Source organism: Argopecten irradians, chromosome 4 (genome assembly GCF_041381155.1).
Source record: "Argopecten irradians isolate NY chromosome 4, Ai_NY, whole genome shotgun sequence".
Taxonomy (NCBI): domain Eukaryota; kingdom Metazoa; phylum Mollusca; class Bivalvia; order Pectinida; family Pectinidae; genus Argopecten; species Argopecten irradians.
The window spans coordinates 20422897-20450388 of record NC_091137.1 but is presented as its reverse complement, the minus strand read 5'-3'; the positions used below and the strand labels follow the sequence as shown (position 1 = coordinate 20450388).

The following is a 27492-nucleotide window of genomic DNA, read 5'->3' as shown; positions in this document are numbered from 1 at the left end:
GACAAACGTTTCTCGTGGTAAGTGTGTCCTGACACCACACAGGAATATTAATGATGTAAATACAACAAGCCAAACAAACCATTAACACTCGCAGCTTTTATTGGGCGTCTCTCTACAGTACGTATGTGATACTGATTCGGAAATTGAGTTTATTTATCAATGACTCTTACCAACGTGTGAGTGTGTGTGAATCAGTGTAAATTGGAAAAATACACAGGTGCTATTACTACAGGCGCATTAACAAAGTCATTCATACGGTGTGAAATGTCTCAATGTCTTACACAATGATATACTAACTACCTGATATATATAAACCACAATCGATTTGTTGTGTAATACTTTGGAATTTTATAACAAAGTTTATTACTAAATGGACAAAAGCATCCCAATTTAATCGTTGCTTTCAAATTAAAATGATTCCTTCTAAATATTGAAATCCACTATTTATCAAGTTTTACCAAGGTCTTGCTATTCATCAACACATCCAATAAATGTTTCAATGTTACATCACAATTCCAAATTAATTTTGCATTCTATGATTAAAATTTTGATAAACATCTCTTTTTTAAGTTTCAAAAATACTGATTAAAAAGTCGTATGACCTATTATGATTGATAAGTAAAATGTGCATGTTCTATCACCATAAATAATATTCATTGTCATGATAACCATCAATATTGACGTCATACATAAAATTTTAATACAAACAAAGTCTGTCAGATTGATCTGGATAGTTTACAATCATCATTCAACTTTGGATGTAAACCTTTATGTAAATGCAATTATTCTTCATGCTTTCATCGTAAATGTCATCAGAATTATTTCCCTTGATGGAAAATGTATTTCGTCATTCCAAGTTTACTCTTAAAAGCACCAGATCACTCGCATTCTACAACGGTCACCACATATATACCACTCCATAAACGACATCTATTATAATTATATAATACATGAATATACAATATAGGATGAAGCTCACTACTCGCTAAAGTAAAGATTAGGTCGAGTTGTAAACAAATGGACATTTCCATAACAGATAAAGTCTATCAGATTCTATTTAATTGGAGTAAACAGAATCTTCATGCAACTTTGTATATCGTCATGGAAATGCTTACCATGTGACTATATCAATAAAACCATTTATCCGTTTCTTGGCTACAGTACCCTAAAGTCGATCAAATTCTGTTTAGTTTGAGGAAAACAGAATCGTCATACAACTTTGTATACCGTTACCGAAACGATTACAATATGACTTTATCAACAAAACATTTTTATCCATTTCATAGCAACAGTACCATAAAGTCGATCAAATTCTGTTTCATTTGAAGAAAACAGAATCGTCATACAACTTTGTATACCGTCATCGAAATGTTTACAATATGACTTCAGCAAGAAAAAACATCTTTATCCATTTCATGACCACAATATCATAAAGTCGTTCGAATTCAGTTTCATTTGAGGAAAGCAGAATTGTCATATAACTTTTGTGACATGATATGGTAATATAAAGCCTATCGGATTCTGTTTCGTTTGGAGAAGACAGAATCATCATGCAGCTTTAGTATGTTTTACAATTTGTTGAAGGATATATATAATATATATAAGAAATATGAAGATTATAACATTTCAATCGAACAATGCAAAAGCAAAATTAAAAAAAAATGAATAAAATATTTAAACGGGAACAAATGTTCTCTATAAATTATATAACACATATTAGTACTATGAAGTAAATGTATACACAAAACACTCATACTTAACAATGTCAGGTACTGGAACGTACAGAATTAGGTTCAGTAATAAAACCTTAATCTTCATTAAAGTTCTGATACATATCACAGCTTCCGACAAGAGACTGTATTTATACTGAAATGAATACAACACACAGGTCATGGTAAGCTTGATGCCAAACTTAAAATTGTCGTTTTCATAGGATTGTTATTTAAAGTTATATGTGACATAACTAGCCGAAAATTTCATCTCTTGCAGTTTTGTCAGAAATATAAAGAAGATTTGATAAAAAAGCTGTAGAAATCATTAAAAGCGGCGGTAAAACATGTATGACGCTACATATACACCACCAACAAAACAAACTTTTTACAAACAATGTAACAACTCTTGTTTCTGATGTATTGTGTATGTTTAGACGAAAAATTGCCTCACCCTGATGATACTGTAAACTGTTTAACGAGATTGCAGACCACTCCTTGGCTTTTCGCTTTGACCACCTATATTTAGTTAACTGCACAAGGGTCTAGCTTGGTTTGTTAGGCTTAGGAACGCTCTATTAATAATATAACCCTTTTAAGCAATTTTACGAAATTCCTTTTTACTTAATGTCTTTTTGTCTTTATGAAATAAATTAAAATCTTTGCGTGATAAATAGTGTTATTTTCAAAATAGAGGTAACATTTGGTGTTGACTAACTTATTAAAAACTTTGTCAGTGTGAAAATTACGGCACATATAACTTTATATTAAATCGCGATGAAAGCACTGCCATCAATAAATTCTATGCACTTTTAGACTTCGTCTATGAAGGCTCTTTTTAAGGGTAAAAAGTGAATTGGGATGGAATAGGAGTTCTGATGACCATAACGTTAACAGACGAAAAAACCGATACTCCCCAATTATATTTACTAAAATTTAAAAGTCAACATGAAGGTAAAGATGTCAGTGTATAAGTGGTATTGCTTTACAACAGGTGTTTTGATTATTGGCTCTTTGTCTGTGGTTTAGGTCGGCCGAACCCTCCGAAGATGTTCTCAGCATACTCCCTGTCCGGTCTGTCAATAGTACCGTGTAGCCAATCAAAGAGGTACGAGTTAAAACCAAAGTTCACGTGGAAGTACCTGTCAATAGGAATGAAGAGTAAGAAATACTTGGAGGAAAGTGTAAGTATGGATGGTAATTAAACAATACATGGATATATTTGTCAGAATGGTTGGTGAGTAAACAATGCATGGATAGATTTGTTAGTATGGATGGTAAGTAAACAATACATGGATATATTTGTCAGTATAAACAATACATGGATATATTTGTCAGTATGGATGGTAATTAAACAATACATGGATAGAATCGTCAGTATGGATGGTGATTAAACAATATATGAAAAGACTTGTCAAGTTGTCAGTATGAATGGTGATTAAACAATACATGGATAGAATCGTCAGTATGGATGGTGATTAAACAATACATGGATAGATTTGTCAGTATGGATGGTGAGTAAACAATACATGAAAAGACTTGTCAGTATGGATGGTGATTAAACAATATATGAAAAGACTTGTCAGTATGGATGGTGATTAAACAATACATGGATAGATTTGTCAGTATGGATGGTGATTAAACAATACATGGATAGAATCGTCAGTATGGATGGTGATTAAACAATACATGGATAGATTTGTCAGTATGGATGGTGAGTAAACAATACATGAAAAGACTTGTCAGTATGGATGGTGATTAAACAATACATGGATAGATTTGTCAGTATGGATGGTGATTAAACAATATATGAAAAGACTTGTCAGTATGGATGGTGAGTAAACTACATGGATAGAATCGTCAGTATGGATGGTGATTAAACAATATATGAAAAGACTTGTCAGTATGGATGGTGATTAAACAATACATGGATAGATTTGTCAGTATGGATGGTGATTAAACAATATATGAAAAGACTTGTCAAGTTGTCAGTATGAATGGTGATTAAACAATACATGGATAGAATCGTCAGTATGGATGGTGATTAAACAATATATGAAAAGACTTGTCAAGTTGTCAGTATGAATGGTGATTAAACAATACATGGATAGAATCGTCAGTATGGATGGTGATTAAACAATACATGAAAAGACTTGTCAGTATGGATGGTGATTAAACAATATATGAAAAGACTTGTCAGTATGGATGGTGATTAAACAATACATGGATAGATTTGTCAGTATGGATGGTGATTAAACAATATATGAAAAGACTTGTCAAGTTGTCAGTATGAATGGTGATTAAACAATACATGGATAGAATCGTCAGTATGGATGGTGATTAAACAATACATGAAAAGACTTGTCAAGTCGTCAGTATGAATGGTGATTAAACAATACATGGATAGAATCGTCAGTATGGATGGTGATTAAACAATACATGGATAGATTTGTCAGTATGGATGGTGATTAAACAATATATGAAAAGACTTGTCAGTATGGATGGTGATTAAACAATATATGAAAAGACTTGTCAGTATGGATGGTGATTAAACAATACATGGATAGATTTGTCAGTATGGATGGTGATTAAACAATACATGGATAGATTTGTCAGTATGGATGGTGAGTAAACTACATGGATAGAATCGTCAGTATGGATGGTGATTAAACAATACATGGATATACTTGTCAGTATGGATGGTAAATAAACAATACATGGATAGAATAGTCAGTATGGATGGTAAGTAGACAATACATGTATAGATTTGTTAGTATTAATGGAGAAGACTAAGAAAATATGAGGAAACATTATATTATTAAATAAATATATAATGTATTCCTACTCGTAATGATGGTTGGTGCTCCCTGTTGTTATATAAGGCTTATTAGTCTTACTTGTGATGGTTGTCATGGAATTGGGAAGGTGGTTGCCATGGCCAGATCGCGTCCATCTTCACCCCAGAGTGATCCATCAAACCGTAGTAGTAAGTGTAGAGTAGGACAGTCACAAAGACGGCTGAAAACCAATACACACATACGATTATATACTTTGTTTGTTGAATATTCGAATAAGATTTTGATTTGATTGTCATTTAAATATCTGCTTTTCCAAAACGACGGTATTTAAAATTCCTTTTCAGGGAGAAATTTCAAATATCTGAATTTATGATGCTGAACATGTACTAAAATTGAGTTGATGAAGTAGGGGTAATTGACAATTTTATTTTTACTTTTAGAAATCTCCGCAAGAATCCTTATCGCTCTATGTGTAATAGATTCTCGTTTTGTAATTATTAGGTACATATTTTTATTGGTATACCTGGATGTATGGGGACCATGAAAGGGATGGCGGCCAAATATCCCTGGTAGAGAACAAACTCGGCCGGGTGCATGGCTACAGCGGAGAAGGCGGTAGGTTGGTGATAACGGTGGTGCACCTTGTGGATATGTCGGTACAGGAACGGGTAGTGGAATAGACGGTGGAGGTAATACGCTAAACAGTCGTTGTACATAAACATGGCAAAGGCAGAGAAGGGCAGATAACTCCAGCCATAGTCAGAGAGACCATAGTACATCTTACAGTATCCTGTGAAGAAAAAATAGTTTGGAATATTCAAATTATTCGTTTTGAATAGAATTCGAAATCTTAGACAGACTGCGGTTGATCTTGTTCAGAGTTTTTTGAGATGATCAATTAGTTAAATTTATCCTACCTTTGAACAGAGATTAGGCTTTGTAATGTATTTGCTGTTAGGTGAAAATCGTCCTAGGTGAAAATCGTCCAAGTTCCATTGTTAAAGGTTCCATCGACAATCTTAGTCATTTAGAGTAAATAAAAATCATCGTGTCACTACGGGACAGTATGTATGACATACCACCGTTTGTGATATAACAGGCTATTAGTCCCGACACCAGAGAACCAAACAGCATGTTCGCAGATCCCAGCAGAATCTCGTGCCTCTCATTTGCCGGCGTCAGGAACTTGGTCGGTTGACATTTCCACTCATGGGCCTGCAGAAATATAAAGAAGCAATAAAATCACACATGTATTACATCTTCACTAACCAAGGAGGGAATAGTTAGAAAGCCCTTGGCAGACAAAAAGGAGAAACGATATAGAAGTACAAAAGTTTTAAGCTCATCAATTCTTTCTGTACGGTTATACATCTGGGGTATTTTGTTTTAAACACATCAATTATTTCTGTACGCCTATACATCTGGGGTATTTTGTTAATATAAAACACCAAGGACATAATCAAATTGAATGAATGGTACTGCAGATGATAAAGCGCCATTATTCCAGTGTTGTTTAAGGCCTAAATTATTGCTTTTCTCCTTCTTCTTGTTCTTCTTCTTCTTTCTTCTTCTTCTTGATGAGAATATTATATATACAAAACCAATGGTACTGATTCAATCATTACATAAAAAATGACGCAATTTTTATGTTTATTTAATTTTTATTAAAACGGAATGACTGCCTCTTTCAATTCTTTCAATTCCACGAAATTCTTCTTTGATTGGTTCAATTACACATCCATTGTAGATAAAGTATCAGCCCTGTCGATCGTGAAGGCACATGACGGGACATTAAAACCGGAACTGGAGATAAGGACAGATATTTTAATAAGGCCAAACATGGACACTGTTTGTGTGACGGAACTATTTGTGGATTTGTTATCTCATATTGTCTATAGACATCTGATAGGCATAAAAACGAACACTGTTTCGACAGGAACATTCGCAACAGAATCAAAATTTCAAACATGGAGAAACGAATCAGGCGAGCAAATGGAAGTCAAGGAGATGGGTAAGTGTTGAAACATTTACCAGATAATTATCTTGGTCATTACCGATTTAAAGTCAGACAAATAGCGACATGTGTTATCAAACAAAACATGTCGGGATAATCTTAAGACAGTTCCTAATGATTTAAGTTTAAACAGGTGTCTATTATTCCTTTAATTTGAATTCTAGATTTATCTGTCAGGTACTTATGAGGTAGATGCGTGTATATATGTATTCATTAGTTTGTATGATCATTTCTCAAGATATTGTACGTTTCCTCACTTTTAACAACAATTCATGAGATCAAATTTCGAGACTTTTACATCTGCACATTTTCTATAAACAAAACGAACGATCCGTGGAACGTGTAATACCGCAGAACATTGTGTAAATATTTTATCGGCGACAACAGTAGTTTTAAAGGAGGTAAGGTCAATTAAAGTTTACTTTAAACTACGGGTCAAGTAATGTTTTGTTGTTTGCTCACTTGTAGTAGTATACAGTTTCTAAATAAAATGGTATTCTATTGACAGATCACTAACTTAATTTACTCAAAATTCAAACTGCTTGAGTAACCACCCATCCATCCGAAACCTGATAAAACTACGTGACCCCTGATCCTGCCTGGTAAAATATTATCTGATGAATGACCACACCTCTAATGTTGACATAATACTGACAGGCTTAGCAGTTAATCATTTATTTTAATACATTAAATTAACCCACTGGAACAATAACATAGATTATTATCCGACTCGGCAGCCGACTAACGGTTTATCAGGCATAGGTACTAAATATAGCGTACATTGCAGGTCAGAGATCTGATTCATCTATATTTCCTCAATAGGTATATATATCGGGTATCGGTATATAGGTCACCAAATGACCCGCGTGTCAACAGGAACGTTTCGCGTGATTAATGTGTATTATAACACTGCAGGTTTAACTTAGTTTTTATGTAACAGTAGTTATAGGCTAGTAAACGGCAGGTGTTGAATTGATTAACTTCGCATATATACCTACGACTATATCGTGCATTGTGCCATTTATGTTATGTATGCTGCCCTTTATAACATAAAAAGTAATAAAAACATATTGTCTGAGCCTGGGCTCAAACTATCGACTTCTCGTTCTCAACGCGAGCACTATATGCTAAAGTGTGTTTGGAATCTTTTACTTACAATTTTCTCCTAAAGAGGTTAGAGTTAAAGGGTTATCCTTGATCTTATACCTCTATCTTCTCCCAGAGCTAACAGCTCATTAACCTGACCTAATTACCTTATTTCTTCATTATGCTAGCCATATAAAACAAAACGACCCATTCCTCCATTTTTATTACGCAAAGGAAAACTCTCCAGTAGCATGATCCAGTATGATGATCTTATGTCTTTTCACCTAATATTTACAACAGGTAGATGGTTTCAAAGTAAATATGAATTTACTTAAAGACCGGACTAAGCAGCCGACCTTAATCCCCAACTAAATAATAAAGGTGATTTTATAACTTCTCGTTTATACTATTACTTTACCCATACCTTTAGTTTGGTGTAGTTGGGTACAAATATACCTCTTGCAGTACGATAAGGTTATTCTAAACTACTAAGGTGGCGTTTCCCAAGTTTCGTTTTTCAATGTAAAAAGAAAAGTAGTCTCTACTAGTATAGTGACGCCACACATCTTTTTCACAGGTGTAGGATAAAGACTTAAGGTAGTTAGATGATATTTTAGCACTTTTATTGGAGGTCATACTGATACCTTGTCTCGACGATTTATGTAGAAGAACCACATAAATCCAAAAGCTATTCCGTAATACATGATGAATGACACAGAGACGGCCAGCAGGAGGAAGATCGGTAGGTTTTGTAACTTCCAGCTCTCAAGTAAGCCTACGTCATCTGATGGCACGGAGGCATTGACAGCGTCTGTCAGACTGGAGATGTCGATCATCGTCGTCTGCCATTGTGACTTACTTAGGTACACCAAAAAGAGTAGCCAGTCCCCTATAATAAACAATGCAGATCGTTCAGAAAAAAGACTGAAGTCGCAGCAATAGCAATTAATATTTATTAATTTGCAACTTACTTCCTACTCGACTGATATCAATTCTGTAAATAACCTTGGTGCCCGCGGCACAACGCCATAGGAAATCCGCCAGGATATGTTGTGATTGCGAATTGTTGCATCATTTTCCATTGGACGTTTAGAGCGGATATCTTTTTCGTTAATGTCACTACTAATGTGTAGTCTAGTACTTCACAGTAAATATATAATGCTTGTTAATATCACAGGTTTGCTCATGCACCTAAATTTAACAGTACTAAGTCCTTGAAGCAGTAAGATCGCCACAAAAGATTAAAGAGCTATTTCTGTGATGGTTATGTGAATATGACCGAATTAAAGTGGCTTGTGGATATTTGAAAATTCCCTTCAAAACCGTTGTTAGCTTCAACAGGAACGGTTAACCATGCATCTGACCGAGTGTAGCATTAAATAGCGAATTGAAGAGAAAGTTGGGAGATAAAATTGTACCAGGTCATCCATCCTGTCTGTTTCTCTTAAACATGTCACTGTTTATTTAGCGATCATTTATTATACAGAATGGAATACATTGGAAATAAAATAAAACAGTGAGTAATTCAGATCTATCTATCCATAGTCTCTCTTCCTTGGTAAAGGAGGTCTTTAGCACACCTGCAGGGTGATAATAAATTCTTCACATGTCACACATGTTACACAACATACTATTGAAAGTTTTATAGAATGGAAACAAGAGAAGGGCCGTCTCTCGCCACCACACACAGCTGCCAGTTATAGTATGCGATAGTAACGACAGACGGCGATGATTCAGCATCCCGCTAACAAATCGATATTGCGATGTAATTTTATTTGTCAGCTTACTTTAACGTGTTTTTTTTAATTACTTAGATGGTTTATGCAAATATACATATTTACTTTTGTCATGCCACAGACACAAGGTCAAGTGAAATAAGCATTATATCTTTGACGTTTAAACTGAACATAAAAATCCCAGATATAAAACAGATACTAATAATAAAGTTCCTGTATATTAGCTTATTGGATATGGGGGCGCCGAAAATACTATAATGTGTGGAACACCGACTATCTAGTTGTCCGAATGTTATGGACCAGAAGTAGCTGTTATATGTATATAAACAATGTGATATATAACAACATGTGTAACATACACTGTCTGAAGGCTGTGTGCCAAGACAATGTATTGATTATAACCAAGGGATCACGTATAAATTCCAAGGAATCTCTCTTCAATTTATCTTAGAATGGACTACACCTACGTCATCACATACTCTAGTATAGTACTTTACCTCTCGTTGCAGTTGCAGCTATGAAAACTACTATCATAAAAACCACTTTAGCCGCTCCATCTTTTGTCTGTTCCGTGAACTCCGGCATTGTGTACTTTGCTGCGACACTTCTCCACCAGTCTAGTCTATGTATCTAAGCCATGAAGATTTTATAACTGATACTATAACGAGTACCCTGCACTCGCTCACTGTCCCACCTTTTGACAGCATTCTGATAACACGTTCATTGCTGGTCCACGGTGGCTGGTTGCGCGGTAGATAAAAGCTGTAGAGAAACTCCGAATGGTCACGTATTAGCGTACACTGATACACATTGTGTGTGTATTAGGCAGCAATGTCACTCTAGGGGCGCTGTAAGCTGAAGTTAACGTTATCACGTCTGCAAGATGCATTCATACGGAAACGTCATAGATGTTTCACTTTAAATAGTCAACATGTATATACATATATATATTTATTTGTACCAAGGACTGTTGACACAATTTAACAAATTAAGGCTTATCTGTTGAAGTTTGTGGGGTTTTCGTATGTCTTGTTTACAAATGGGCTTTGATCCTCCTTTTTTCAATGCCAACTTCAAGAAGTATCATTGATTTTTCAGTTTTATTTGTATTCCAGTAAAAGAACTATTTTAAAAATTTTAAACGCCAATGGTTAGTGTATTGACGATAGGATCCCAGTATCTATTGAGTCACTTCAAAATTACAAGACCCGTATGTTTCTATCGGAGACCAAGGTTTCCATTCAACGTGGTGTGTAAGACTTTCTTTTTTATAACCTTGGTATGACCCAGGTATTTGTTAAGCACTATCATGGACATAAATGTTTAAATGACATTCACTTGCCGAGGTTTCTCTTTGTCTGGTTAATAGTCAGGTTTCAAACATTTTTATAGAGTGATTGAAACCAACCATTTTGTTTAGGATCGTAATATAAATGGTGGTTGATTGGCCATAGATATATGACCTTAACTTGGCCTAAGTTTTTATCTGACTCTTTGTTTTAGTATCAGCTCCAAGTCGACTTACATACCCAGTGTGACTATTGTGCTGTGATAAGAGGATCACAATAATATTGTTGTTCTGGTCGACTGTTGTGTTTAAATCCACACACAAAAGCGACACAATATCCTTTATTTTATGTGTTATTATTAGGCACCTTGGCACCGCCCTTCACATTCAAACCTCGGCATTTTACGGGGTCTTGCATGTAAACAGTTAAGGAATGGTAACAGTAGTCATATATCATTTAACTACACAATGGCTTTTACAGCACATACAGTGTTTTCGTCCACTAGAAATAACAGCTGATTATCCCTAACTAATCAGCTATCAGTATTTGGATTTGAGCTATATTAACTAGAGAGAAAGGTGTCGGATTTATAGTTTTAAGATTAATGACAATACCAACATACATGCAGCAATGACTGACTAAAAAGTCACACAAAGCACATTGTCCATTATCCCTTATAAATAACTTTGAATAAATATTCTTTTTATGTAAACAAATTAGTAAAAAGGAAGTGTGAAAAACGAGATATAAAAACAAAAGGATGATACCAGGTGAAGGGGTAGTACTGATTATACCTCTTTGGAAGAATTTTTTTTCCGGGCTCATACTATTTTCAGCCCTGCAGGTAGGGCGTTAGAATTGTACCTTTGTTTGTTTGTTTGTTTGATTCAGTAACGTCCTATTAACAGCTATGATCATGTATGGACGGCCTCCCATGTATGCGGTGTGGTGCGTGTATGTTGTGTGAGGTGCGTGTTTAGGGAGACTGCGGTATATTCATGTTGTGTCTTCTTGTATATAGTGGAACTGTTGCCCTTTTTATAGTGCTATATCACTGAAGCATGCCGCCGAAGACACCAAGCAATACACCCCACCCGGTCACATTATACTGACAACGGGCGAACCAGTCGTCGCACTCCATGTATGCTGAGCGCTGCTGTCCCTATTGCATAATCATAAAAGGCGACTAAATTTAGGGTCTTATCTTTTTTCTTCTTCCGAACTGACTACCTAACGCCTATCTTGACACCGCCTCATTTTTGGCCTTTTGTGGAGCGCTCGCCCTTGTGAGATTGATACTCAGGCCATGACACCAGACATTGACATTATGACAGATATATGTCTTGTGTATCTCGGGCTACCTGCTGCCTTGTAGGTGAAATTATGTGCCGAAAGTCAAGGCTTTGTCGCCTAAGACCACATATTTGACATATTTTGAAGGTTATTTTGTATAGAATGTATCCAAAGTTTCTATGAAACACGCCATGCATTCAAAATATTGTATAAAAGACCGATGTGTTAGTAATAACTGGTGTTAAGTGACATACAAGTGGTTTCGGGAGAGAAATCTTAATCCTAAGGTTTGTTTTCCATGATACAGAAATCAATCCAATATATTCATATTTACGTAGCAAAAATAAGATTCCAAATTTAGTCGCCTTTTACGATTTCCAAGCAATGGGACAAAAGGAACAATCTTTAGATAAGTTATATCACAACATTTTTATGAATACAATAAATCGGCAAAAATGTGCCGTATGATTTCTATGCTGCCTTTCTAGATACTAATTTATTTCACCTAAAGGAGACGAAGCAGAATGTTCTTCTTTTTTGGGCACCTCAGTATTCTTTTTCGAAAGTTTTGTCCCATTGTACCCAATTTTGAGTTATAGAAATATGATACTATTTTATTTTGACTCAATAGTCAGACCTAACTCTGCTTCTATGGGATATTATATATAACATCAACTTTTCTGTACAGATTTCACAGACATTTATTTGATTGAAATCAACTAAAAAATCGAAAAAAGGCAAGAGGGCAATGATAAGAAATCGCAACTCTTTGTGTAAAATGTCAGAATGATCAACTTCTGACGGATAAAATAACGAATATAGGAGTCTGAAACATACATGCTGATGGTGACTCGTAATATTGCTTCTGACATACATAGTGGTTCCCGTGGTAACCATATTTCTATTACATTTTCAACAATATGTCACAACACAAGCGGTACACCAGCGCCCCTAAATGATGGAAAATAAAATAAAATGTGGAACAAGCATCCATCAATGTTATCTTATTCGTCGGGTAGATAAGTATAGATAGGTAGAGAGGCAAATTGGGGGAAATATTAGGCATGCTTAGGTAGAAATATGGAAGTGATATACGTATACACGCACACATTGAATGAAATCAAGACGTACTGTAAATTATTTGGTCTTGCATTTTGAATATAAACAAAATTAACACTTATTACATCGTAAATGACAATTAAGAAATCAATATATGAACAGATAAAACTCATCAACAATATAACTCAATAACAAGTTTGAAGGTATACTGATATCATAATTTCATGTTTTGGTTACAGAGACAGTGATTAACAGAAACACACCAAATGCATAGAGGTTTTTTTCCAATATAAACCCACTTTCCAATGTGACGTAAGACACCAAATGTAAAGAGTTTTCTATACAGACCCGCACTCCATTGTGAATTATAACACCAAATGTATATAGTTTTCTATACAGACCCCCAACCAGTGTGAATTATCACACCAAATGTATAGAGTTTTCTATACAGACCCCCAACCAGTGTGAATTATTACACCAAATGTATAGAGTTTTCTTTACAGACCCCCAACCAGTGTGAATTATTACATCAAATGTATGTAGTTTTCTATACAGACCCCCAACCAGTGTGAATTATTACACCAAATGAATAGAGTTTTCTATACAGACCCCCAACCATTGTGAATTATTACACCAAATGTATATAGTTTTCTATTCAGACCCCCAACCAGTGTGAAATATCACACCGAATGTATATAATTTTCTATACAGACCTGCACTCCAATGTGAAGCCTAGAAAGCACCCCTACAGGTCCCCACACATACCACAAACTACCTGATGATACGGTGACGATCAAAAATGTGTGATAACAGGAACTGATAAAGACTGTCTTGTACTAAATATGAACATCTAGGGGAAGAAGAAGGTAAGAAAACATGTATCTACTCGATTTGCCTCTGAAATGCAGGATTACTGAGTATTTATTCTATACTGGAATCTATCGAATGAAACATTTTTAAATTCTTGTTTATGTACACAGTCGTATGTTTTTGATTGTAAAACACCAGATTCACCTCACTTATCTATCATCTTCGAACCAATTGCCTTGACTGTCCTGCTCTGTAGGTAGTGCGGTAGAAATATAGCTGCTGACCGCATTGTAAATTGTAAAAGGCGACTAAATTTAGGATTTTATATTTTCTCTTCATAACGTCGCCCTCGAGACAGCCCCACTTGAAAGTGGTAGATTCTGCTCCTGTTTCTCGCTGAGCATAAATGGAATAAGATGGCTGGTTAGTCCGTTCTCAGTAAAATAAGACAGTGTGTGTGTACTTGTTCTATGTGTCTGACAGTATGTTTCAGTGAAATACTAATAGTATTATAAAAAGGGTAAGTATTACATATTACAAAGGGCCACAAGACCGACATACTGCAGTTTCCCAAATCACAAACGCGCTTCACACAAATAGCATGCAACACACCGCATACACGAGGGACACTGAACAAACACATCCACACTGTTACTTTATACTGATAACAAACAAGTATCCAAACTCCTTTTACGTTGAGTGTCAAGGAGGAGTAGAAATGATCAGGATTGACACGGCCAGGGGAAGGATTCAGAGTATAGCCAAAAGTAAGGAGAAAGCAAGTTAGGGAGAATAAAATATATCTGAAATTTCGTTGCCTTTTACAAGCATGCAATGACGACAGCAGGTGCAAATATAACGTTCTACCTGTATGCCAGTCACTGATTATCTAAAGGTATCAATCAGATCCTCTAATTTAGCCTGTGTTAGCTATCACCATAAACACTTCAATAAAACAGACTTGATTGCTTTTGTACAAATCATTATGATTTTAAGTGGCTGGTACGCCGACTTTTGACCGAGCATGTGTAGCTACGTGTGCTTCACTTCGGTGTATGCAAGGATGCACGGGGTTTCAAAATAAAAACATGCAGGTTTTTATAAATAAAATAAAAAAATATGAACATTTTTGTAACCAAAAACATATACCGGTAGATGGGACAATGCAACTTGTCATATTGATTTTTTTTAATTATGTAACCGTGATCATATTCATATTGCATAGAAAAAAATACATTAATGATGCTGTAGATAAATCAATCTAAAGGACCAAACACCTGTTCGACGAATAGATAGTTTAAATACTATGTATATGAACGAAAGGGGAGATATATTTCTGTTCGAGTAATAAGGGGTATTCGGCGAATAGTGGTTCGAGTTATCCGAGGTTTTGTTACATGACATATATAAGGAAAGGTTCTGGACTATGCAATCTGTGCGACAAATGAGGGTGTTTGAGGAAATAGTGTTCGAGTTAGAGGGAATATATTGTAAATTTATCTATAATTGCACCGGTTAACCTAGATACCCGTTATTCTCGTGACGTCACCAAAAGGTACACGTGATATTAACACGAACTTTGATGCTTGCCTTGTCAACAAATATACGCGAATCAGCCGTACAATGTAAATTAAAAGTTTGTTATCGTTGTGTGAATCACATAATATTTACATCAAATACATAAATAAGCTAGACATCTGGCACAACTTATAACCTTGTTATCAACGAACGGTCTCCTCTATACAAATATAATATATTCTCCTCTATACAAATCAAAGTTAATTTCCGAAGAGAGAAATACTGACAAGACATTGTTCCTCCCTAGAAAGTTAATGCAAGATCTATATTCTTCAGAAACCAATACTAAAGTGATCGATCTAATTAAATTAGAACACTTTCCGAATTTCATGAATGAGTATGGACATCATTAAATTACATCAGACAAGAATGTGTAGGCCGTGAGATATATATACCATTATACCCTTGTCCCCGCTCTACTCACTCTTGGCGAGTAAGTTGAACGTTCGCTCTTGTTTTGTAGTCTGACTTTTTGACGATTTTTAAAACATATTTCAGGAATGGTGAAAACAGGAAAGAATTTCATCATATTTAAAATTAAAGTTTCAGTTTATTTTTTTTCTATGACGATTTTCCCCCAATCTAAAATGATAGAATGCATGTAGAGTGTATATAGTACCAGGCGTCCTAAGCTTCATTTGTGACATCATAGTAATACATTTTCCGCTCAACCAATCAAAGTTGATGTCACCTTTTTGTAGCGACACTCCTGATTGGTCACTGAATCAGAACGTGCTATAGATATTGTTTGGATTTCTGATCGATGTATGACTTTATGTCCTGGAAGTGTTACATTGACAAAATATAATATAAAAAATGAATTTGTTGGATAACCGACAGGTCACAAAGTACGCTGTGACGAAGTGCACCGATAGTCGAAGCTATCCTAAAATCCCGATATCATGAATGATAAAGTTGTTGAACGTGGCCTTGATTGTAGACTAAAACTGTTATTATATACCATTAGACTATACTACGTCAAAACACATATCGTACTTAAATATTTGTAACGTCACCAAATATCACACGTGATCTTGTCGTGGACTTTATCAACAAATACAACAGACGCACAATGTAAATAAAACTTTTGTTATCATTGTGTGACAAACCTAGTATTTACATCAAATAGATAAATAATCTGGGAATCTGGCACAATTTTAAAATCTTATTATCAACGGACGTATTCCTATGCTTAAAATCAATGTTAATTCCCGCGAAACGAAACACTGACAAGGCAACGTTCGTTTCTACAATGTTAAAACAAGGTGTAGGTCCTTCAGTCGCCATTACTGAACAAATCTATCCCGAATTACACATACAGACATCAGTGAATCGCGCCCTGTAAGAAGATTTGACATAAACATGCTCCTGCTGTCTCAACCCATGATCTTAAAATAATATTATATCACTTTTCACTTTAAAGACAACCTCTTGATATATTTGCTTCGCCCTTGCAAATAAGACGTCTTGTTGATAATAATGATAATACTTTATTTCCTGAGGGTGACACATTTGACATGGAGCGAATCGTCCATGTGGTCCTCATTATATAAACACAAACAATTATGAATCAACAAAACACATCACACCCATATGATAACAGTATAATACAATACAATGGACACAAAAGAAATCAATCATATTACTATTACAAATAGTACATTCCTTTGGGTACCAGAAACAAGATGATGTTTCAAGAATCATGATAGGTACTGTTCTGATATAGGTAACACAAGTACAATATAACTCTATAATGTATTTAAATTATCGTGTTTGATTGTAAATAAGTTCTTAACTTTTGCTGAAAAGTTACAAGGGATGTGGAATTTGTTACATCAATCGGAAAATTACTCCATAGTAGCTGAAGGACTTTCTCATTGTATCTGATTGTAACTTAGGCAAAAGGAGTTAGTTTTCCGTTGCTGATCTCAGTTTGTAAGCAAAAGTTTCAGATTATGCAGTGCTTTTAGACCAAAATTTCAGTGTGATATTTTATTCTGAGTTCAGAAGATAGCATGATAAACAGTCAGATAGTATTGGTTTAGACCAAAATTTCAGTGTGATATTTTATTCTGAGTTCAGAAGATAGCACGATAAACAGTCAGATAGTATTTGGTTTATCTAGGCTTTGTACACCATGTTAGTTTCTTATCATTTCGTGGAAGGGCGACTGGCGGAATGTGACCATTAGCTTATATCTATGATAGTTTTGTTCAGCTTCGTTTAATGATTGTATGAAGGCAACAATGAAAGCACCATCATCAGAACTGACTTTGTAACACTAATCCTTACATAGGCCACCTTTCTTGCTTAAAGATCTGCTCTTGTTAAAAAAAAAATTTTCTAATGATTAACTTTCTTTTCTTAAATAGATTTTTGGAAATAGGTGTTCATACCAAAGTTGAAAATGGAATGAAAATAATGGGGGGGGGGGGGGGGGGGGGGGGGGGGAGGGGAGGGGGGGTGGCTGAAGGAACCAGAACCGAGTTCTGTTTAAACTTAAACGGAACTAGAAAACTAGAAACCATACCCGAGTTTTGGTCAAACTTAAACGGAACTAGAAACCAGACCCGAGTTCCGTTCACAAATAAACGGATCTAGGAACCAGACCAGAGTTCTGGTCAAACTTAAACTTAACTAGAAACCAGACCCGAGTTCTGTTTAAACTTAAACTGAACTAGAAACCAGACCCGAGTTCTGGTCAAACTTAAACGGAACTAGAAACCAGACCCGAGTTCCGTTCACAAATAAACGGATCTAGGAACCAGACCAGAGTTCTGGTAAAACTTAAACTTAACTAGAAACCAGACCCGAGTTCTGTTTAAACTTAAACTGAACTAGAAACCAGACCCGAGTTCTGGTCAAACTTAAACGGAACTAGAAACCAGACCCGAGTTCCGTTCACAAATAAACGGATCTAGGAACCAGACCAGAGTTCTGGTCAAACTTAAACTTAACTGGAAACCAGACCCGAGTTCTGTTTAAACTTAAACTGAACTAGAAACCAGACCCGAGTTCTGGTCAAACTTAAACGGAACTAGAAACCAGACCCGAGTTCCGTTCACACTTAAACGGATCTAGGAACCAGACCAGAGTTCTGGTCAAACTTAAACTTAACTAGAAACCAGACCCGAGTTCTGTTTAAACTTAAACTGAACTAGAAACCAGACCCGAGTTCTGTTTAAATTTAAACTGAACTAGAAACCAGACCCGAGTTCTGTTTTAATTTAAACGGAACTAGAAACCATACCCGAGTTTTGGTCAAACTTAAACGGAACTAAAAACCAGACCCGCGTTCCGTTCACAAATAAACGGATCTAGGAACCAGACCAGAGTTCTGGTAAAACTTTAACTGAACTAGAAACCAGACCCGAGTTCCGTTCACAAATAAACGGATCTAGGAACCAGACCAGAGTTCTGGTAAAACTTAAACTTAACTAGAAACCAGACCCGAGTTCTGTTTAAACTTAAACTGAACTAGAAACCAGACCCGAGTTCTGGTCAAACTTAAACGGAACTAGAAACCAGACCCGAGTTCCGTTCACAAATAAACGGATCTAGGAACCAGACCAGAGTTCTGGTCAAACTTAAACTTAACTGGAAACCAGACCCGAGTTCTGTTTAAACTTAAACTGAACTAGAAACCAGACCCGAGTTCTGGTCAAACTTAAACGGAACTAGAAACCAGACCCGAGTTCCGTTCACACTTAAACGGATCTAGGAACCAGACCAGAGTTCTGGTCAAACTTAAACTTAACTAGAAACCAGACCCGAGTTCTGTTTAAACTTAAACTGAACTAGAAACCAGACCCGAGTTCTGTTTAAATTTAAACTGAACTAGAAACCAGACCCGAGTTCTGTTTTAATTTAAACGGAACTAGAAACCATACCCGAGTTTTGGTCAAACTTAAACGGAACTAAAAACCAGACCCGCGTTCCGTTCACAAATAAACGGATCTAGGAACCAGACCAGAGTTCTGGTAAAACTTTAACTGAACTAGAAACCAGACCCGAGTTCCGTTCACAAATAAACGGATCTAGGAACCAGACAAGAGTTCTGGTAAAACTTAAACTTAACTAGAAACCAGACCCGAGTTCTGTTTAAACTTAAACTGAACTAGAAACCAGACCCGAGTTCTGGTCAAACTTAAACGGAACTAGAAACCAGACCCGAGTTCCGTTCACAAATAAACGGATCTAGGAACCAGACCAGAGTTCTGGTCAAACTTAAACTTAACTAGAAACCAGACCCGAGTTCTGTTTAAACTTAAACTGAACTAGAAACCAGACCCGCGTTCTGGTCAAACTCAAACGGAACTAGAAACCAGACCCGAGTTCCGTTCACACTTAAACGGATCTAGGAACCAGACCAGAGTTCTGGTCAAACTTAAACTTAACTAGAAACCAGACCCGAGTTCTGTTTAAACTTAAACTGAACTAGAAACCAGACCCGAGTTCTGTTTAAATTTAAACTGAACTAGAAACCAGACCCGAGTTCTAATTTAATTTAAACGGAACTAGAAACCATACCCGAGTTTTGGTCAAACTTAAACGGAACTAAAAACCAGACCCGAGTTCCGTTCACAAATAAACGGATCTAGGAACCAGACCAGAGTTCTGGTAAAACTTTAACTGAACTAGAAACCAGACCCGAGTTCCGTTCAAACTTAAACGGAACTAGAAACCAGATCCGAGTTCCGTTCACACTTAAACGGATCTAGGAACCAGACCAGAGTTCTGGTCAAACTCAAACTTAACTAGAAACCAGACCCGAGTTCTGTTTAAACTTAAACGGAACTAGAAACCAGACCCGAGTTCTGTTTAAACTTAAACTGAACTAGAAACCAGACCCGAGTCCCATTTGTAACTATTTGACGTAAATTGCGATTTTACACGAATTTCAATGTTTTGATCATACACATGACAAACTGAAACAATACTTTCCAAATTAGTGGTCTGCTAATTATGAATATTCGCAAAAATGACACACCGATGTTTTCTTTAAAGATGCTCCATCGCTGACAAATGGTATTTTTCTCTATCAAAAACAGGACCAGACAAATTAGTAGTTTTCTTCAGTTACAAAAAATACTTAATTTACACCATTACCATCATTGAAAAGTTTGAGGTTCTTATTTAACTTGACACTATGTACTATATGAAATAAAGTATTGATTGCACATACACCACAAGCAAACTACTTATTTATATATATATATATATATTGTGTATTAGACATACACAATTAAAAATCAATTATTGTTCAAATGATGAGTATCGTTTATGCTCTGTTGGCGGTGGAGCATCTTTAAGAAAACAATTATATCACACAGTCAACCAATTCTTTCTGCTGAGAATAGCAGTATTTTTTGAAGATGGAAATACCACATTATTTACAATTTTTGACAGATCAACGCCTCACAGACGACTTTTTCTAAAACTTTGCAAAGAAAAAAACGTTGTTCTTTCTAAAACCAGCATAAAAAGTAGGGGATCAGTGTGCTTGATTTTTCTCTATTACAAAATTTGTTATTTTTTAAGCATTTTTTGCTAAAAACTTTTATTAATTTTTTCATTAGATGTAACAATAAAAGACCATTAGCTTATAGTTTCACGCTTAAAATTTTCATCCCAATGAACCTAAAATAGATTTACAGCAAAAATGAACTTGAAATAAAATCCCCCAAAAAAATCTGATTAATATTGAAACGAGACTTCAAGAAGACTAAAACCTCACCAGAGCAGATCCTTATAGAGGGTTATGTAGGCTTACAAAGGTACATGGTAAAACAAGGTAAAACTAAAATTGTATGCTATATGAAAATATAAACATGAATGACATTTATACATTCACAGACTTGACAAGATGAGTATCTATTCCGGAAGGAGCAGTACTAGATCTAAACCAGATGCTGATACATTCGAGAAAGAAGAGCAATCCACTTATGACGACAACTATGGGTACATGTCATTTTAACTGCATTTAATAATAAGGCTAATAACGATCAGTACTTCAAGGACTTTGATGAGTAGTAATAGAGCTGAGGGAAGTAATTCTGATAGATAAATGCACTTGATATGCAAGCCAGTAAATGTTGCAAAAATATTTGAAACGTAGATTAATGTGTCACTTGATTTTCGAGAATTCATTAATGACTAATTTGTTGCTTTGGTATCACAGGGCAGTGGAAGAACCTCCGGAGACTCCAGCACTCGGAAGCCCATTCCGGGGAATGGAGAAGGAGGAACTATTACGCCACTCTTCTAAGCCCTTCTGGTGGCGCCTACGCGTTATGTGTATCTCCGTGGTTCTGCTGGGCTGGCTAGCTCTTCTTATCACTGTGGTGGCGCTCGTGTTGATCTACCCTCGATGTCGCGATCAAGACATGCGCAGTTGGTGGCAGAACGAGACGATCTACCGAGTCTACGTACCAAGTTTTAGTGACAGCGATGGGGACGGTATTGGTGATCTAAAAGGTGATTACCTCAATAGATGTGCCTCAGTGTCATTTTTGCTTCGTTTCAGAACTATTTCTTATGATGTAAATAAATCGGTATCTTAGCGACGCTTTAATGATCATGAAAAAATATGTGATTGTTTTAGGCGTCGAATCTCACCTCGATCATATCCGAAACATCGGGGCCCACACGGTATCACTGAGCCCAATCTACAAGTTCGACCATGACGTCGACTCCGATTTCAACATCATCGATCACATGACCATTGAGAAGAGTTATGGGAACATGAGTGACTTTGAATCTTTGTTAAAAGCTGTTCATGAAAGAGGTTAGCAGTTATTCTTTTCCGTCATTTCTAACGAAAGTGCTACTTTTTATTTAATGACACGAAATAACACTATGGTATGCTTATACAAATCTCTTAAGTTCTGAGTACTTAAACTTTACAAAGCACGGAGCAAATGGCGTACAGGGCGTATGCAATGACATTTAACGACTTCTTTGTTCATACCCACGATGCCCTTCTCCCACTTTAGGCAAAAAATATGCCGGTTTAGGGTTACATTGGCAAAAAATAGGGTTGGTAGGTTGGGAGGATTTATTTTAATGTCTTTCACTCTAAAATAATGACCAGAACCGGTCTGAGATCGAAATCCCGATTTTTATTTTTTTTTCGCAGAAAAGTGGAAAAAATTAGGCATTGGGGGTAAAAAATTATTGTCAGTGGGGTAACCCTAAACAGACGTAATATTTTTTGGCCTTTGTACTGGAAATCCCTACACTTGATGGATGTGCTAGGCCTTTGTTGATGTTGAAAATCTGCACATGTTTTTGCCAATGCCCTTACAGGTATGCACCTGGTGTTAGACTTCATACCGAACCACACCAGTGATAAACATCAATGGTTCATCAACAGCAGCACCTCGTCAGACAGAGACAACGACTACAGAAACTTTTATTTATGGACAGATATCCCAACAAACTGGGTAAGAATTCAACTTTACGTTTTTGTTAGGTCATATCACATTCTCGAAAGCAGTGTAGTTCCAGAAGTATATTACTGTCGATTAATAAAATCATTGTTCGTCGTGGTAAAAATGAAACAAAAAGATATTCCAGTTTTGAAAAAAACCCATTATGGCTGCCGAATTATGTCTGTTTTTTAAATGTCAAATGTTATTTAGATCTAACAATTATCTAACGAGATTATGCGTCTCGGTTAAGCTTTCATCTGTGACCCTGAATGAATTAATGTCATGTCAGTTATTGAAATTTTTCCCCTCAGAGAAGTGTGTACGACAACTCGAGCTGGACTAACTCCAGCCAGAGAAACCAGAACTATCTACACCAGTTCTTACCAAGCCAGCCGGACCTGAACCTGAGGAGCTCCCAAGTACAGGAAAAGCTCGAGGCATGTAATGGGATCGTGAATAGTTAATAGTTATATGTTACTAATTGCAGCGTCATACTCGTCGTTTGAAAGCCCAACTTTGTAATAATGTGATGTTTAACCTTAATGAAAGACACGTACATGTAGTGGTTGGATCTGGGTTCAGCTATATATTCTGCTATGTGATTGAATCGAGGCTCAGTTGACGATTCTTTCTATGGCATTGGTATTTAGTTATAAATGTATAAATATATGTAATCAAACGTTTTTTATCGAATATGCGGAAAAAACTCAAACAATTCTCGGATGTGCATGAACTTTTCACTAATGGTATGAAATACATTTTTGTCTTCTTTTGTCCACGAAATTCCTTGAGTCGTCTTTCTTTATTCCTCTAGGTTTCAAATAAACATGTAGCTAATACATTAAATATGCTTTTTTCCCAGGATATCCTACGGTTTTGGCTTTCTAAAGGAGTGGACGGATTTTACATACGAAACAGTGGCTACATGTTTGAAGATTATGATCTGCGGGACGAGAAGAAGAGCGGTGATACCAACAGTACAGATACGGTACGGACTAGTCTTTCCAGATGATAACTCATTGAATAAGATAATTACTTTTCATTCTCTAATAATTAATGTTTGACCAATATATTTCTAATATTACTAAAATGAAAAGACTAGTATTTTAATCTCGACCTTGATGTTGCTATCTCTTTATTGTTAACGAATGTATTAGAAAATGTCCCAAATTTCCAGGTTTATAAACATCATGTAGAGTATAGTCAAGAAATTAGTGGCACATCTGTTTTATTATGGAACCGACGTCGGATTTATTAAGTTAAATGATTATCTAAATGGTACATATATGTGATGTGGGTGTTTATTATTACACTAATTTTTACTTTGATATATTTTTATCTGCAGACGGAATATTCTTATTACGATCATATCATGACATACGGTTTGCCGGAAGTGTACGACATGTTGTCCAGATGGCGCACCCTGGTGGAGGAATATAGTAACACAACTGAAAGGTATTGACAAGTATTGCTGTCAAAATACAACTTTAGCAAAACATAGATTTATATACAAAAGATAAAGATTACTTGGTATCCTTTAGTAAAGTTCAAAGTGGACCCGAAATATATTCCTACAGGCTACTCGTTCTGACCCTCACCTGTTGCAGGTCGGATTCCCTCCTTTTTAATGATGTGTTTTCAAATATCGGCCAGGTGAAGCTCTCTACGTAAGACAACCGAGAAAGGAATCAAATTATAATTTTTTCTATAGTTTATTTAGCACTTTCTCTTATATTAAGTGTACTTATACGGCTTGTTCACGTCTTCACTAGAGTACAACTAGTCTTTATGATTAGAAAATTTTCCATCTTAGGATTTTGATGGCGGACGTGAGAGGAGGTTTGGACAAGGTGATGCCTTATTATGGTCACTATGACAGAGACGGGGTACACATAGCTTTGAACGAGGTATTCCTACCGGAACACGATATATGTGGCGCCCCCTGTGTTCGGAAGTATATTACAGACTGGCTGTCACAGCTCCCAGATCATCAGTGGGCCAATTGGGTGGTAAGGGGAACACATCTGATTTAAGAAATACTGTCATTCGATTACAACAGTGAGAATGAAAAATATCTCATCGCGTTTTTAAATAATTTTTATATTAACGTGTAATGCAACTTTATTTTGAATCTCTACTAGGGTTGTCGGCCCTTACCCTTTTTAAAAGGGAAGAATGCAATGAACATTGGGAGATATAGCATTTGCTGCTGATGCAATATTCAACTTTTTTAATCTTTGTAATGTAGGCATACCACGCATATTAGAGACGGGTGGAATAACATAACATATTTTTTCTTTTAATTTTAGATCGGTGCCGATGATAGTGACCGACTTGGATCCAGATTTAATGAGAGTTACATCCGGGCGTTTTTGATGACGGTGCTCCTTGTTCCTGGGACACCGATTATTTATTATGGTGATGAGATCCTAATGACGAACACAGATATATCTTCGGAACCCTGGGAACGTGAACAGAGCATGCGTGGATTGATGCAGTGGGAAAACACAACCGACGGTGGATTTTGTTCAGCAGGATCATGTACCAAACCGCCATGGCTGCCTTCAGATGGGAAATTCAGGACAAACAACGTCAAGGTATGGCTGTTTTCATGATTAGAGCAACAATTACCAAATAACAATTTCCCAAAGATAACAAAATGTATTTTGTGACCCCCAACATAATCTCTTCTCTCCAATTTTTTACTTTTCTGCAGAAAATTATTAATTTATAACAGTTCCAACTGAACCTGGATATTTAGGGTTTTTTTAAGATGATTTTTTCACTTTTCTTATGTCAGCCATATACACTTGCTTACATGATGAGGATGGTTTACAGCAATGCTGATATAATAGTTCTCCTATACAGACGTTCTAGCCCAATTGAAGAAATTAACATTGTGAAGGACTGATCAAAACCATACTCTACTAGAGCAAACAAAATGCCAAAACACTTGTTATTCTCTTACTTTCACTTTATTTTCTATCTTTAAATGATCTTTTTGTTTGACAGGACAATATTAAATCAGCAGAGTCAGTAATCAACTACCTCCGAAACCTTACAACATTGCGGAGAGAGTTAACGTTTTTAGTCGGGGAATTCACAACAGCCATTACAGACGATAGTATATTCTCGTACGTACGAGAGTTTGATGGACTCACAGGGTAAGTTACATTTGAAGGCAAGACACATAAAATAATTTTGCATGCATGACGATTTTCGTGTGAAAAGAGATATTACTCGCCCAAAAATGCAAGGTGACTAATTATTGAAGTTCAAGCGGACACAGACAGAATTTAAGGTGAAAATATCAGTAATATTGTTGTTACAGTTGTAATAAGTGCGAACATATTTTAGGTTAACATTCCAATCATTATCTGATTAAAATCTTTGTTTTGAACATTTAGATACCTAGTTATCATCAACTTCAGTCACGAGGAGCAAACACGTGATTACTACACAAGCCATGGTAGTATTGAAAAGGCGGCAACAGTTGAGCTTACGACCGGAAATGATGTCAGTTACTACCCCGAAGATGATATTGACACCAGGTCCATAACTCTTGGTGGCTATCAGGGGATTGTCGTTTCATGGGACTACGTAGCCAAAGAATTATGACGCGTGTCTGAAGGAAGTAACACGTGATTAATTTCCAACAGAGTTATCAAGTGACGAGCAAGTGTGACAGAATCAAACTAAGAAGATACATTTACACCTGCTTGATATACATGAATATGTTTTTACTCTACTATCTATCCAAGACCTATCTTATTAAAGACGTACCTATATATTTTCGTCTGTGTAAGTTCTTTGATTCCATTAACAGGTTTTAATTGACATTGTATAATTAACAAATTACATGAACTTCCTGTATTTTTACATTGTAATATGATATGGAATACTTTTATCATGTTTGGCACGACAGAATGGATGGTAATATTGCATTTGAATCTAACAACAATCAGAGAGAAGAAATGACTTCACAATTTGCCTTCTAAATCACGGCTAACACTTTGTCCGAATACTCTCTGTTTATTCACTGAATTATATACAGCCTAAATTACAAAGATTCTAATTTGTCGACTACAATAAAGATCGCGATTGGAACGATATTAAGATAGTTGAAATAAAGGTCTTTACAAAACATCAAGGATTGATGTGGCAAAATTGTTTATCTTAAACGAAAAAGAAAATATTTTCAACGAAAACAACGCTTTCCCGACTGGATTTAGGACTGATTATTTGAAGTCAACAGATAACAGTTAATTTTGCATCACCAAATCAGTCGTGCAATAGATTTTGAAGTGCATTGGGAACATTTTAGCAATAAGTGTTGCTTCAAATGTCACAGTATAAATCATCAATCATATTGACAGGCGAGAAAGCAACACATTCTACAAAATGCATTACATGAAAATTCGGTGTGTAATATGAGTATTCTCAATGTTTGAAAAAAGGCAATTTTGTCCCCACAACGCAATACTTTCATAGAACTAAAATAAAGGTATATCGGATTTGTAAGTTATTTTCTTTTTTGTTATATTTTTTCGATAATTTGGCATCTTGTTGTGAAATGATATTATATTTAGTGAACATTTACGTAATTCTAGAAACATATAATTTAGAGATCGTTTTGCGATAGGTACTAAATATATCAAAACTATTTATGTTGATAATAAACCTACAT

At 35.8% G+C, this 27492-nt stretch overlaps 2 protein-coding genes across 3 annotated transcripts; one reads left to right on the top strand and one right to left on the bottom strand.

Moving 5' to 3' along the window:
* Positions 1-81: 81 nt before the first annotated feature.
* Positions 82-10159, bottom strand: LOC138320897 (uncharacterized). The gene is made up of 6 exons (XM_069264193.1): positions 9841-10159; positions 8252-8496; positions 5587-5722; positions 5031-5297; positions 4607-4727; positions 82-2851 (listed from the first exon to the last, which is right to left on the bottom strand). The coding sequence occupies exons 1-6, from the start codon at positions 9926-9928 to the stop codon at positions 2713-2715; spliced, it is 996 nt and encodes a 331-aa protein (XP_069120294.1). The 5' UTR covers positions 9929-10159; the 3' UTR covers positions 82-2712.
* On the top strand, positions 5014-27330 carry LOC138320894 (alpha-glucosidase-like). Of its 2 annotated transcripts, XM_069264188.1 has the most exons (13): positions 5014-5122; positions 6255-6518; positions 21229-21333; positions 21554-21849; positions 21977-22159; positions 22681-22817; positions 23117-23242; positions 23668-23793; positions 24151-24260; positions 24619-24814; positions 25115-25402; positions 25818-25969; positions 26213-27330. In XM_069264188.1, the coding sequence occupies exons 2-13, from the start codon at positions 6475-6477 to the stop codon at positions 26421-26423; spliced, it is 1974 nt and encodes a 657-aa protein (XP_069120289.1). In that variant the 5' UTR covers positions 5014-5122; positions 6255-6474; the 3' UTR covers positions 26424-27330. The 2 variants fall into 2 exon arrangements, with proteins under 2 accessions (XP_069120289.1, XP_069120290.1); XM_069264189.1 differs by lacking the exons at positions 5014-5122; positions 6255-6518 and adding an exon at positions 13740-13850.
* The last annotated feature ends 162 nt before the right edge of the window (positions 27331-27492 follow it).